A 15,625-nucleotide genomic window follows, 5' to 3' on the forward strand; every position below is an offset into this window, starting at 1 on the left:
ATTTCCCTGGTAGGGGCTCTCTGTGGGAGCTCCAAACCCACTTTCCCTATTGGCATTGCTCTAGTAGATGGCCTCTGCAGTGGCTCTGCCCCTGTGGCAGGTCTCTGCCTGGGCCCCCAGGCTTTTCCATATGTCCTCTGGGATCTGGGTAGAGGGTGCCATGCCTCCACTGCTCTCACGTCCTGCCGGCCTGCAGACTTAACACGATGTGGATGGCACCGAGGTTTCAGGCTTCTACTCTCCAAAGCTGCTGCATGAACCACACTTGAGGGGGCTGTTTGAGGCAGGGCTGCTCCAGCCAGAGCAGCTGGGATGCAGGGAACAGGTTCCTCAGGGCAGCTGAGCCCCAGGTCTGTCATCTGGAACAACTCAGTCCTTCTAGGCCTCAGGGCCTGTGATGTGTGGGGAACCCTTCCAGACTTCTCAAATGCCTTTAGGGCTTTTCTCTCAGAGTCTTGCCTATTAGTATCTGGCTGCTTCATCCCCAAGATAATGTCTTTACCAGCCAGTTTATCTGCTTCACCCTTGAGTTTTCCTCCTGCTCTCAGCTTCTCTACTGCATGGCCAGGCTGCAAGTTTTCCAAATCTTTAATCTCTGCATCCCTTTTAAATGCTGGCTTTACATCATGCCTTTGCCACCGTAACTCCGAGTAGGCTGTTAAAATTAACCATGCAGCTTCCTTAATGCTTTGCTGCTTAGAAATTTCTTCAACCATATACTCTGGTTCAAAATTCTTTATTTTTTATTTTTTTATAAAAGATGATGAGTAAGGGGATCTTAACCCTTGACTTGGTGTTGTTCCATGAAGTTGTAGATCATTCTGTATAGTGTTCAGTGTGTGAATACACCATAATTTATTTCTGCATTTTCCTGTTGATAGGCAATTTTGGATAATTTCCAGTTTGGGGGCCTTTATGAATAGTGCCGCTATAAACATTTTTGTACGTATTTTTTCTCTAATATGTATATGCATTTCATTACAGGTGATTAAGCTTTCATTTTTATACTTCTCAGGATGTATAGACATAATTAAAATGTGTTTTATGAGAAGAAAGCTAATTAAAACGTCTACAATGAGCATGCACTTGTGTATTTATTTATTTTTATTTTTTGGCAGCTGGCCAGTATGGGGATCTGAACCCTTGACCTTGGTGTAATAACACTGTGCTCTAACCAACTGAGCTAACTGGCAAGCCCCGGAGCATGTATTTATAATCAGAAAAAAATCTTTAAAGAACAGGAAAATTAAACTTAATTTTCAGGATTAGTATAGAGCCACTCACATGTGTTGTTTTTGTTTGTTTGTTTGTTTGTTTTTTAAGCAAAAGAGGGGAATTTAACACAAGCCTTCAAAGGTGTCTCATGGACCCCAAGGGCAGGGGGCAGCCAGGCTTCCAGAAGAACCAGAACCAGGGCCTCGAAAGCCATTGAGATGCCAGGCAGGTAGCTCTCCCTCTCTGGGCCTCAGTCTCCTAGTCAGCTTCCTTCTGCATGTCTGTTTCACTCTTGTCCCTCTTGGCAGACCTGCTTCCTCTGCGTCTCTGAAAGTAAGGCCAAACGTGGCCTCCTCTATGTCCTCAGGTCAGGTGACCAGTGGAAATGAACAGGCATCACTGAATCCAACAGCAAGATCATGAGAGGGAGAGCCCAATTGGCCCAACTTGGGTTATGTGTCTAGTCAAGAGCCAGGGCCGGCTGCTTAGCTCAGTTGGTTAGAGCGCGGTATTGATAACACCAAGGTCAAGGGTTCGGATCCCCATACTGGCCAGCTGCTAAAAAAAAAAAAAAAAAAAAAAAAAAAGAGCCAATCAACTGTGGCTGATGGGGTAGGGTCAGGTATAAGCCTGACTGCCCTTTGGGTGGGCTGGTGTTCAGATAAAGCACTATGGGCTGAGCAGACATCCCCGGGAGCATCTGCTCCAAGGGATCTCTGAACAAGACACCTGTGTGCTAGTCCTGGCGTTGCCTCAAGAAATCCCTTACTCCTCTGGGTCTTTGTCTTCATCTGTTTGCTTCTGTTCTCTCTGTGCTTTCTATAGTCCTTCATGTTGGATTTTGTTTGCCTGTTTGCTTTACTGTGGGTATTTTCAGAGGCTTCCAAGGATACTGAGACATGGGAAAGATGGCATATCAAATAAACAAGGGATAATCCTCAAACAAATTAGACAAGTTATGGGCTGTGGGATTTGAAAAAGACATACCCTTTTGACATGAGACCAAATTCTTGGGTTTGGGATGCAGGCCAGTTAGGAGTCCAAGCTGGAAGCAAATGTCACCTCTCTCCGGAGACTCAGGATGACTCCCACGTTCTTCTCTGGAGCCGCTAGTTCCAGAGGAAGGCTTTGTGACTGCCTTATGTATTACAGCCTTGCACCTGTCTCTGAGTGCTCCCTGAGACACACACTTTGGTGGCTTCCAACAGCACAGGGGAGAGGGAACTTTTTCTATTGTTATTAATTCATGACTGTGGTTATAATTCAAAACAATAAAAATTAAAGTAACCATAGGGGAAACCAGGTGTGGGGTATGCAGGAACTCTGTAATATTCTTGCAACTTTTCTGTAAATCTAAAACTATTCTAAAATAAAACATTTATTTAAAAATAAAATAACCAACCAAACACCTACGCCTGGGGTGAAACTGATTAAGTATGCACTTTAAAGTGTGGCGCTCTAGGAGGCATGCTGGTGGGAGAGTTCCTTGCGTGTTTACAAATCACCAAAAGTTGTTGAACTCCACTGATGTGGTCTACATCATAAACAACTACCTTAAATTGTGTCTACATAGGTTGGTTCCCCATAGATTATTAGAGAAAATATCTTATTTGTAAGATGTCCGGTCTTAGCAAAACCCTTCGTGGAGGTGCTTTGGTTAATTGTGTGGGGGCAGCAGAGTGACGTGGGAGCTCACAAAGCTTTGGAGCTGGGCAGGCCTGGCTTTACATCACGTGCCTTTCACTTACTAGCTGGGTGACCTTAGGGGAGTTACTTAATCTCCCTGAGCATGTGTAAAATGGGGGCCAATAATACTGTGCTGTATGTAGACTTGCTGTGACAATTGAATGAGATGGTATGTCAAAAGTGCCTGGCCTAGGGCTGGCCGGTTAGGTCAGTTGGTTAGAGCGCAGCCTTATAACACCAAGGTCAAGGGTTTGGATCTCTGTACCAGCCAGCCGCTTTAAAAAAAAAAAGTGCCTGGCCTATTAGTAAATGGTAGCAATTCATCTTTATGAGTCCCTGGTATAAACCTGTAACCAGTATTTTTTTCTTCTTTCTTTTTCCTTCTTTTCCCTTCCTTCCTCCCTCCCCCTCTCCCTCCCTTCCTTCCTTTTTTTACCTTCTTCCTTTTTTTTTTTGACAGAATTGGGAAGGAGTAGACAATTTATGTTTCACAGGCAGTTCACAGAAAGCTCACAGTGTTGTAATTATCAGGCCCAGGGCTGACCGGTTAGCTCATTTGGTTAGAGCATGATGTTATAACAGCAAGGCCAAGGGTTCAGATTCTCGTACTAGCCAGCTGCCAAAAAAAAAAAAAAAAAAAAAAAAAGTATCAGGCCCAAACTCAAAACTGAAAGTGGATGGATGACATAATTTGGATATGTTTGTCCTTACAAAGTTCATGTTGAGGACCGGCCTGTGGCTCACTTGGGAGAGTGTGGTGCTGACAACACCAAGTCAAGGGTTAAGATCCCCTTACCGGTCATCTTTTATAGGGATTAAAAAAAAAAAAAAAGCTCATGTTGAAAATCCCCACTGTGACAGTGTTAAGAGGATGGGAAATCTTACTACGGTAATTGAAAGTTGGGGCATTTAAGAGTTGATTAGATGGTGAGGACCATGCTCTAGTGAATGGATTAATCTATTGATAGTTTAATGGTGGTCATGAGTGTGGTTCTGATGGCTTTAAAAGGAGAGCGACTGGCTGGCTGGTTAGCTCAGTTGGTTGGAGCACAATGTAGTAACACCAAGGTCAAGGGTTTGGATCCCTGTACCAGCCAGCCATCCGAAAAAAAAAAAGCTTTGTGCTGGAAAATGTAAAAATGTAAAAGTCAGCATTTCACTGGCATTTTGAGGAACACTAGAGACAATATGTATTGCTGTTATCTATTGCTGTGTAACAGACTATCCCAAAAGACAGTACGTGTTCATGTTATCTATTGCTGTATAAAACACTGTCCCAAAACTTAATGGCCTAAAACAAACATTTTGTTTCCATCATCATTTTGTGGGGCAGGAATCTGGGAAGGCCTTGGCTGGGAGTTCGCCTCCGATCTAGTGAGAGAGGCAGGGGCTGGAGGATCCAGTACCAAGATGTCACCTTCACTCCCGTGCTAGGAGCCTGGGTGCTCCTTGGCTTTTCGCTCTCTCTTTCTACATGGCACTTCATCCTCCGGGGCTTCTCCGTGTGTCTTGGGCTTCTCACAGCATGATGATCTTAAGGTAGTTGGCTGCTTATGTGGCAGCTGGCTTGATTGAGTGTTCCAGAAGACAGGAACTGGAAGCTGCAGTCCCTCAAGACCAGGGCCATGAAACTGGCACCAGGCCATAACTGCACAGGGCCCTGCACTTGGTTTGGTGCTCTGCATTTGCCATCTTGACATTCTTAATAATTTTTTTTAAAGTGTCCTACAGTTTCAGTTTTGGCCCTGCATATTATGTGGCCGGTCCTGCCCAGCCCAGGTTATCTCTTTTGCTGTATTTTAATTGGTCTAAGCAGATTCAGAATTCATCCAGATTCAAGGGAAGGGGATATAGACCCCATCTCTCAGTGGGAAGGGTATCAAAGAATCCATGATCATCTTTAATCTGTCACAGCATGGTACAAAATGGAGGGAAAGAGCTCTGGAATCAAGAAATCTGAGGCTGGGCCTGCCTGTGGCTCACTCGGGAGAGTGCGGTGCTGATAACACCAAGGCCGCAGGTTCGGATCCCATATAGGGATGGCCGGTTTACTCACCGGGTGAGCATGGTGCTGACAACACCAAGTCAAGGGTTAAGATCCCCTTACCGGTCATCTTTTAAAAAAAAAAAAAAAAGAAATCTGAGGCTTAGTCCTGGTTTTACAGCCACAACTAGCCTGCCACTAACAAACCACATCAGCTTTTGAGACTTCAGTTTTCTTCAACTTGAAATGAGGACATTAGACTTGATCTTTAAGTTCTTTTTTATTTTGAATAGCAAATGGTTTATTGATAAATACATGGTTTCAGTGGCAGCAATAAATTCACTTGAACAGGACACAAACAAGTCAAAAGTATAAATGCCTGCTAATCATCAGAACATCTGTGGACATTAGGGCTGTCACGTAGATCTCCAAAATCACTCAGAGGCCAAATCTTAAAGAAGATTCGTCCTCTTATTAGTCCATCTGGAATAGGTCCATAGTACCTGGAATCTGTAGAATTCTGTAGATTATTACCTTCTAACCAAATATGACCCATTAGCATATAACTATGGCTTTTAAAGAAATCTGATGGACTAGTGGTGAGAATCTTGTCTCCTTCCAAGCCAATTACTCTTTTACAAATATTTGATTTTGGATCTCTTGGGCTTTTTGCAATCACAGTGTCACCTCTTTGGATGCCATAAAAATGACGACTAAGATTTCCTGCAAAGATAATATCTGAATTTTGAATTGTAGGCTCCATAGGTGGTCCAGAACACATGACAACACCACCAACGTGCTCAAAAGCACAATGAGCTATACAGCCATCCTGAATAGTATAGCCAACAAGTCGAAAGATTTTTCCCAGAACACCATGAAGCATAGCTCTATGCAGACTCTGCCACCATTGGCCTTATACATCTTCAGCAGGATAGAATGGTTATAAAGTTCAAAATGATGATGAGAAGGCCATTGAGCTTTTCCATTAATGAAGATAAATGTTAAAGTTCATATTCACATAGATTTCTTCTACAACACATTCAAGTTTAGAGTAGTTTCAGGGCTTCCAGAAAAAAAAAAAAAAATCTAAAGGATGTCTCAAAGGATATGTGGGTGATCCATGGTTTCAGGATTCCTCTAGCCCCAAAGAACTCCTGAAGACCCTCACCCAGGAGCCAGGTGGGCCTTTTTCCTCTAAGTTCTAAAATCATGAACCTATAATTCCACATTTGTAACTCTCTGAAAGTACATCTTATACGGTGTTCATTAGAAAAAATATTTCCAGGGCCACCTGTTGCTCACTTGGGAGAGTGTGGTGCTGATAACACCAAGACCACGGATTCGGATCCCTATATAGGGATGGCCGGTTGGCTCACTTGGGAGAGCGTGGTGCTGACAACACCAAGTCAAGGGTTAAGATCCCCTTACCGGTCATATTAAAAAAAAAAAAAAAAAAAAAGTATTTCCACAGGACTGATAAAAGGGAGAAGGGGAGGGGAACGGAAGGCAAATGAACTACAAAAAACCCAGAACTGTTAGTTTAATCAGAAAGTCGGCGGATCTAAACTCAAGGTCAGCTGCCTCCAACTCCCACTTGTTCATTCCACAAACACCCATTACAGACTAGGAGGCAGACACACAGCTCTGGGTGCTGGGTGCAAAGAGCCATGTGGACAGGCCCGCGTCTTCACAGGCTCACGGACTACAGGGGGACAGACGAGAGTGCAGATGGTTACAGCCCCTGGTGCTGAGTGCTGTGATGAGGACTAGGTGATTGCAAACCTGTCCTGAATGTGGGAGCCCTGAAGGCCTTAGAGGAGTTAGGTTTGGGGGGCGGGGCTGTAGGGTGGGGTGCAGACTGTTCATGTCCTGCACGTAGGAAACAGACGGTGAAAAGGCCCAGTCTGGAGCAAGCTGGGAGACTTTAGGGAACTGAAAGTCACCCTTTGTGGCAGGAGTGTAGAAAGGGGACGTATTTAGGGGTGGGCAGAGAGGGTGCTGACAGGAAGTAGTGATAAGGGATGAGGCTGGAGAGGTGAGCTGGGGCCAGATCACAGTGAGCCTCTAAGCGTTGAATGGGAGCTTGAATTCTATCCTGAGGCCAAGAAAAACATTAAAGGGTTTGAAACTGCACAGTGGCCTATCAGGTTTGGGTTTAAGAAAGCACTGAAGTTAGTGCGTGGACTGCTGAGAACAATTGCTTGGGGGTGGGGTGGAGTAGGCTAGTAGTAGAGAGGCCAGTAAGAGGCTATGGTTTGTAGTCTGGGCGGGGAGACATGCTAGTCACCAGAACTAGGGCAGAGGCAGTGCCGGTGGAGTGAGATGGACAGATAAGAGATTCAGTCTAATTAACAAGACTTGGGATTGACTGTAGGGGAGGAGGAAGAGAGAGGTGGAAAAGATGACACTCAGCTTTCTGGCTTGAGCAACAGGATGGATAGTGGTGTCATTTACTGAGAGGGAAAGACTATGAGAAGAATAGGGTTCTTTGGTGAGGGGGGACCAAGAGTTCAGTTTTGGATGCATTAAGTTTAAGATGACTGTAAGACATCAGGTGAAGACATCTAGTAGACAGCTGGGTACGTGGATATATAAGTCAAGAAAAAACTGGAGGCTGGCGGTTAGCTCAGTCAGTTAGAGGGTGGTGCTGGTAACACCAAGGTCCAGGGTCTGCCCCGCCACCAAAAAACATAAAAAACAAAAAGAAAGAAAGAACTGGAGATGGCTGTGGGGTTCGGGGAATGGTTTTGTTTTGACTTGGGAGTGACAGTTTGTTTGCATAATGACAAAAGGACACAGAAGAGAAGAAGTAGGAAGATAGAGGGGTCAATGCAAACAGTTGATGGATCAAAGTTCCCGAGTGGTGGGAAGGGATGAGTCAGAGCACAGGACTAGAGATCTGTCTTACAGAGGAGGAGAGCCCTGGAGCTGAGAGCTGGGACTCTAGAGTCAGATTGTCTGGTTAGAACTTGGTTCTACCGCCTTCTGTGACATTCACAGGGCTGTGAGACCTTGGGCAAGTCACTCTCCTGAGTCTGTTTCCTTGTCTATAAAACAATGCAATTATGAATACCTACCTCATAAGTTTGGTCTGATGATTAAATGAGACAATGCATGTAATATGCTTACCATTTTGCCTGGCACATAGTAACACTGCATAAATGGTAGCTGCCGTTATTATTATAACAGGAGCACAGGAGGGAGAAAAATGGGTGCACATGCAGATGAGTTCATAGCTTTGGTTGCAGAAAGCTGAACATTCTTTTTAGATGGTTTCTATCTTTTTGATGAAATAGAAGGTGAGTTTATCTGCTGGGGGGGCTACCTGCTAATGCCTCTGGGGGTAGAAAAGCCACTCATTTGGCATTGACTATGAGACAGGATAGCCACTATCAACAGAGGGTTGGCAAACTGCCAGTCACTCAAATCACCAGGATTTGCTTCTAAATTAAAGTAAAAATGGAAACAGAAGAATGACTCTTCATTTTGTAGCCTAGTACTGAAACTTGTCCATCTAATTTTTTTCTGATGTGGTGTTTTTAGTAGGCTGTATTTTTAGAACAATTTTAGATTTACACAAAATCAAGAAGATAATACAGAGAGTTAAAGTTCATGGTTTATTCAGATGTCCTCGGTTTTCTTAACTTTCTTTTTCTGTTCCAAGATCCCATCCAGGATACCACATTGCATTCAGTCATCATGTCTCCTTAGGCTTCTCTTGGCTGTGATAATTTCTCAGACTTTCCTTGTTTTTGATGACCTTGACACTTTTGAGGAGTACTAGTCAAGTATTTTGTAGGATGCCTGTCTATTGGAATTTGATGTTTTTCTCATGATGAGATTGGGGTTATAAGTTTTGGGGAGGAAGACCACAGAGGTAAAGTGCCATTCTTATTACATCACGTCAAGGGTACATGCTATCAACATGATTTATCACTGTTGATGTTGACCTTGATCACCTGGCTGAGATAGTGTTTGTCAGGTTTCTCCACTGTAAACTTTCTCCTCCTTTCCAACTGTGTTCTTTGGAAATAAATCACTATGTGCAGCTCGTCACTTAAGAGGAGTTCTGCTCTCCTCTTTGAGGGAGGAGTATCTACATAAATTCATTTGGGATTTTTCTGCATGGGAGGTTTGTCTCTTCCTCCCCATTCATCTACTCAATCATGGACTTATGAATATTCACTTTATACTTTGTGTTATAATTCATTCTGCCCCAGACCTAGAATTAGCCATTTCTTCAAGGAACCAAGGAACTCTGGTTCTTTTTACTGGAGAATGGTATTAGAAACCAAGATCTGGGTGCTGGGTGTGCTCCACCTGTGTAAATTTTAAACTCATCACAAACCTATCATATTGGAGTGTAACATGGTTGCTGTTTTTAATCAGTCAACGCTCAACCAGAGAAGCAGAACCTGTAAGAGATATATGTGAAGAGATTTATTGCAAGGAACTGGCTTCTGACTAGGCAAACTGGAAATTCACAGGGCAAGCCTTCAGGAAGGCAGACTGGGCCTCACAGGCATGGGCTGTGTGCAGGCTGAGGCTGCTGTCCATAGGTGGAATTTTTTTCTCAAGGAAAACTCAACCCTGCTTTTAAGGCTTTTCAGCTGATTGAATCAGATCCACCCAGGTTATCTAGGATAATCTCACTTAGAGTGAACTAATTATGGACTTCAATTACATACACAAAATACCTTGACCACAACTGCTAGATCAGTGTGTCCCTGAATAACTGAGACCTAGAGCCTAGCTGAGCTGACATGGCAGAAAGACCATCACACTTTTAAAGTGTTCAAAATAAGGAGCACCTCATTCATTGACTGCGTTCCATAAATGCACATTTTCTGGATGAACTGAAGCGTGTCCCTTTATGAACCAAAGCTTTTAGACTTAACTCTTTAGGATGTATCATAAACTCAATACTTCAACTTAAATTCTCAACACTTTAATCCACTTGTAATGACCCAGGGCCCTGGATGTGAACATATTTTATCATACTGAGCTAACAGGGGTGATTCAAGGCCTGGAAGACTTCTTACCTCCGCTGCAAGGGACTTCATTGCTCTAGTCCTTTCAGTTCCTCTGTCAGCTTTTTGTATATGTTCCTCCTCCCCCTTCCCTTTTCAAAGGCTGCCACTCAGCCCAACTCGCCTATGCACCACCACCACATGCCACCAACTTTGCTGATAATGAGAAACCAGGTGATGGAGTTTGGATGTGCTGTCCTCACCAAAACTCGTGGAAATTTTATCCCCAATGTGGCAGTGTTGGAAACTGATTGATGCATGGGTGCGGATCCCTCATGAATGGATTAATGCTCTCCCTGGGGGAGGGAGGATTAATGAGTGACTTCTCCCTCTATTAGTTCCCATGACGGCAGGTTGTTTAAAAGACCCTGGCACCTCCTCTCTCTCTCTTGCTTCCTCTTGCCATGTGATCTGCTTGTACCCGCCAGCTGCCTGTTGCTTTCCACCCGACATGAGTAGAAGCAGCCCGAGGCCTGCACCAGATACAGCTGTCCCAGAATCATAAGCCAAATAAACCTCTGTTCTTTATAAATTACCCTGTCTCAGGTATTTGTCATAGCAACGCAAAATGGACTAATACAGAAAATTGGTACCAAGGAGTGGGGTGTGGCTTATACAGGTACCTGAAAATGTGGATGCAACTATGGAACTGGATGTTAGGAAAAGGTTGGAGGACTTCGGAGGACTTAGAAGAAGACAAAGAGATGTGGGAAAGTTTGGAAGATTTTACAGATTGCTTAAATGGTTGTGACCGGAATGCTGATAGAAATGTGGACAGTAAAGACCATGTGGATGATGAGGTCTCAGATAGAAATGAGGAACTTATCGGGAATTGGGGCAAAGATCACCCTTGCTACACCACAGCAAGGAACTTGGCTGCATTGTGTCATGCCCTTGGACTTTCTGGGGGGTGGAACTTAAGAACTGGGAACCAAGGGCCAACCCGTGACTCACTTGGGAGAGTGTGGTGCTGATAACACCAAGGCCACGGGTTCGGATACCTATATAGGGATGGCCAGTTAGCTCACTTGGGAAACCGTGGTGCTGACAACACCAAGTAAAGGGTTAAGATACCCTTACCAGTCATCTTTAAAAAAAAAAAAAAAAATACTGGTTACAGGTTTATACCAGCGACTCATAAAGATGAATTGCTACCATTTACTAATAGGCCAGGCACTTTTTTTTTTTTTTTAAGCGGCTGGCTGGTACAGAGATCCAAACCCTTGACCTTGGTGTTATAAGGCTGCACTCTAACCAACTGACCTAACCGGCCAGCCCTAGGCCAGGCACTTTTGACATACCATCTCATTCAATTGTCACAGCAAGTCTACATACAGCACAGTATTATTGGCCCCCATTTTACACATGCTCAGGGAGATTAAGTAACTCCCCTAAGGTCACCCAGCTAGTAAGTGAAAGGCACGTGATGTAAAGCCAGGCCTGCCCAGCTCCAAAGCTTTGTGAGCTCCCACGTCACTCTGCTGCCCCCACACAATTAACCAAAGCACCTCCACGAAGGGTTTTGCTAAGACCGGACATCTTACAAATAAGATATTTTCTCTAATAATCTATGGGGAACCAACCTATGTAGACACAATTTAAGGTAGTTGTTTATGATGTAGACCACATCAGTGGAGTTCAACAACTTTTGGTGATTTGTAAACACGCAAGGAACTCTCCCACCAGCATGCCTCCTAGAGCGCCACACTTTAAAGTGCATACTTAATCAGTTTCACCCCAGGCGTAGGTGTTTGGTTGGTTATTTTATTTTTAAATAAATGTTTTATTTTAGAATAGTTTTAGATTTACAGAAAAGTTGCAAGAATATTACAGAGTTCCTGCATACCCCACACCTGGTTTCCCCTATGGTTACTTTAATTTTTATTGTTTTGAATTATAACCACAGTCATGAATTAATAACAATAGAAAAAGTTCCCTCTCCCCTGTGCTGTTGGAAGCCACCAAAGTGTGTGTCTCAGGGAGCACTCAGAGACAGGTGCAAGGCTGTAATACATAAGGCAGTCACAAAGCCTTCCTCTGGAACTAGCGGCTCCAGAGAAGAACGTGGGAGTCATCCTGAGTCTCCGGAGAGAGGTGACATTTGCTTCCAGCTTGGACTCCTAACTGGCCTGCATCCCAAACCCAAGAATTTGGTCTCATGTCAAAAGGGTATGTCTTTTTCAAATCCCACAGCCCATAACTTGTCTAATTTGTTTGAGGATTATCCCTTGTTTATTTGATATGCCATCTTTCCCATGTCTCAGTATCCTTGGAAGCCTCTGAAAATACCCACAGTAAAGCAAACAGGCAAACAAAATCCAACATGAAGGACTATAGAAAGCACAGAGAGAACAGAAGCAAACAGATGAAGACAAAGACCCAGAGGAGTAAGGGATTTCTTGAGGCAACGCCAGGACTAGCACACAGGTGTCTTGTTCAGAGATCCCTTGGAGCAGATGCTCCCGGGGATGTCTGCTCAGCCCATAGTGCTTTATCTGAACACCAGCCCACCCAAAGGGCAGTCAGGCTTATACCTGACCCTACCCCATCAGCCACAGTTGATTGGCTCTTTTTTTTTTTTTTTTTTTTTTTTTTTAGCAGCTGGCCAGTATGGGGATCCGAACCCTTGACCTTGGTGTTATCAATACCGTGCTCTAACCAACTGAGCTAAGCAGCCGGCCCTGGCTCTTGACTAGACACATAACCCAAGTTGGGCCAGTTGGGCTCTCCCTCTCATGATCTTGCTGTTGGATTCAGTGATGCCTGTTCATTTCCACTGGTCACCTGACCTGAGGACAGAGAGGAGGCCACGTTTGGCCTTACTTTCAGAGACGCAGAGGAAGCAGGTCTGCCAAGAGGAACAAGAGTGAAACAGACATGCAGAAGGAAGCTGACTAGGAGACTGAGGCCCAGAGAGGGAGAGCTACCTGCCTGGCATCTCAATGGCTTTCGAGGCCCTGGTTCTGGTTCTTCTGGAAGCCTGGCTGCCCCCTGCCCTTGGGGTCCATGAGACACCTTTGAAGGCTTGTGTTAAATTCCCCTCTTTTGCTTAAAAAACAAACAAACAAACAAACAAACAAAAACAACACATGTGAGTGGCTCTATACTAATCCTGAAAATTAAGTTTAATTTTCCTGTTCTTTAAAGATTTTTTTCTGATTATAAATACATGCTCCGGGGCTTGCCAGTTAGCTCAGTTGGTTAGAGCGCAGTGTTATTACACCAAGGTCAAGGGTTCAGATCCCCATACTGGCCAGCTGCCAAAAAATAAAAATAAATAAATACACAAGTGCATGCTCATTGTAGACGTTTTAATTAGCTTTCTTCTCATAAAACACATTTTAATTATGTCTATACATCCTGAGAAGTATAAAAATGAAAGCTTAATCACCTGTAATGAAATGCATATACATATTAGACAAAAAATACGTACAAAAATGTTTATAGCGGCACTCTTCATAAAGGCCCCCAAACTGGAAATTATCCAAAATTGCCTATCAACAGGAAAATGCAGAAATAAATTATGGTGTATTCACACACTGAACACTATACAGAATGATTTGCAACTGCATGCCACAACATGGATCAATCTCGTGATGGTGAGCAAAAGGAGGACACAAAAGTGCAAAGTACCAGGATACTTTAAAAAGTTTGTGGAAAAATAGAATTAAAAGTTAATATGGATCTGGCTGGCTGGTTAGCTTAGTTGGTTATGGCATGGTGCTGATAACACCAAAGTCCAGGTTTCAGATCCCTGTATTGGCCAGCCACCAAAAAAAGAATATGAATCTTTCTATGAACTTTCTTTTTTTTTTTTTGGTGGCTGGCCGGTGTAGGGATCTGAACCCTTGACCTTGGTGTTATAACACTATGCTCTGACCAGGTAACTATCCAGTCAGCTCCCATGAGCTTTTGTGAAGTACCCTCATACATTATTCCATTTATATGAAATGCAAAAACAGGCAAAACTAATCTATGCTGTTAGATTCTAGGCCACTGGTGGGTGACGGTGACTGGAAGGGCACCCACGGAGGGACTTCTAGGATGCTGATAATGTTCTGTTTCTTGATCTAGGCAGTGGTGACACAACTGGATTCACCCTGTGAAAATTCATCAGGTGCACTTTTCCGTATGTATATTTCAATAAATTTTTAAAAACTTTCCAGTATTGATAGCAGTGGGTTTTTTAAAAAAATTATTTATTTATTTATTTATTTTTAATTTTATTTTGTCGATATACATTGTGGCTGATTATTGTTGCCCCTCACCAAAACCTCCCTCCCTCCTCCCTCCTCCCCACCCCCCCTCCAATGTCCCCTCTGTTTGCTTGTCGTATCAACTTCAAGTAATTGTGGTTGTTATATCTTCTCTCCCCCCCCGTTTTTTTTTGTGTGTGTGTGTGTATGTGAATTTATATATTAATTTTTAGCTCCCACCAATAAGTGAGAACATGTGGTATTTCTCTTTCTGTGCCTGACTCGTTTCACTTAATATAATTCTCTCAAGGTCCATCCATGTTGTTGCAAATGGCAGTATTTCATTCCTTTTTATAGCTGAGTAGTATTCCATTGTGTAGCTGTACCACATTTTCCGTATCCACTCATCCAACGATGGACATTTGGGCTGGTTCCAACTCTTGGCTATTGTAAAGAGTGCTGCGATGAACATTGGGGAACAGGTATACCTTCGACTTGATGATTTCCATTCCTCTGGGTATATTCCCAGCAGTGGGATAGCTGGGTCGTATGGTAGATCTATCTGCAATTGTTTGAGGAACCTCCATACCATTTTCCATAGAGGCTGCACCATTTTGCAGTCCCACCAAAAATGTATGAGAGTTCCTTTTTCTCTGCAACCTTGCCAGCATTTATCATTCAGAGTCTTTTGGATTTTAGCCATCCTAACTGGGGTTAGATGGTATCTCAGTGTGGTTTTGATTTGCATTTCCCAGATGCTGAGTGATGTTGAGCATTTTTTCATATGTCTATTGGCCATTTGTATATCTTCCTTAGAGAAATGCCTGCTTAGCTCTTTTGCCCATTTTTTAATTGGGTTGCTTGTTCTTTTCTTGTAAAGTTGTTTGAGTTCCTTATATATTCTGGATATTAATCCTTTGTCAGATGTATATTTTGCAAATATTTTCTCCCACTCTGTTGGTTGTCTTTTAACTCTGTTAATTGTTTCTTTTGCTGTGCAGAAGCTTTTTAGTTTGATATAATCCCATTTGTTTATTTTTCCTTTGGTTGCCCGTGCTTTTGGGGTTGTATTCATGAAGTCTGTGTCCAGTCCTATTTCCTGAAGTGTTTCTCCTATGTTTTCTTTAAGAAGTTTTATTGTTTCAGGGTGTATATTTAAATTCTTAATCCATTTTGAGTTGATTTTAGTATATGGTGAGAGGTATGGGTCTAGTTTCATTCTCCTGCATATGGATATCCAGTTCTCCCAGCTCCATTTGCTGAAGAGGCAGTCCCTTCCCCAGTGAATAGGCTTGGTGCCTTTGTCAAAGATCAGATGGCAGTAAGTGTGTGGGTTGATTTCTGGATTCTCTATTCTATTCCATTGGTCAGTGTGTCTGTTTTTATGCCAGTACCATACTGTTTTGGTTATTATAGCTTTGTAGTATAGCTTAAAGTCAGGTAGTGTTATGCCTCCAGCTTTATTTTTTTTGCTCAGCATTGCTTTGGCTACACATGGTCTTTTATTATTCCAT

General features: G+C 43.2%; 1 protein-coding gene across 1 annotated transcript; it reads right to left on the reverse strand.

The window, feature by feature from the left end:
- Positions 1-5,267: 5,267 nt before the first annotated feature.
- On the reverse strand, positions 5,268-5,768 carry LOC134366639 (mitochondrial inner membrane protease subunit 1-like). Its single transcript, XM_063082992.1, has one exon. It carries the CDS (start codon positions 5,766-5,768, stop codon positions 5,268-5,270), a length of 501 nt encoding a protein of 166 aa, XP_062939062.1.
- Between the last annotated feature and the right edge of the window lie 9,857 nt (positions 5,769-15,625).

Source organism: Cynocephalus volans, chromosome X (assembly GCF_027409185.1).
Source record: "Cynocephalus volans isolate mCynVol1 chromosome X, mCynVol1.pri, whole genome shotgun sequence".
Classification (NCBI taxonomy): domain Eukaryota; kingdom Metazoa; phylum Chordata; class Mammalia; order Dermoptera; family Cynocephalidae; genus Cynocephalus; species Cynocephalus volans.

Coding starts and splice junctions, on each gene's coding strand:
- LOC134366639 (XM_063082992.1), bottom strand. CDS start 5,768: ATGCTTCATGGTGTTCTGGGAAAAATCTTTCGACTTGTTGGCTATACT.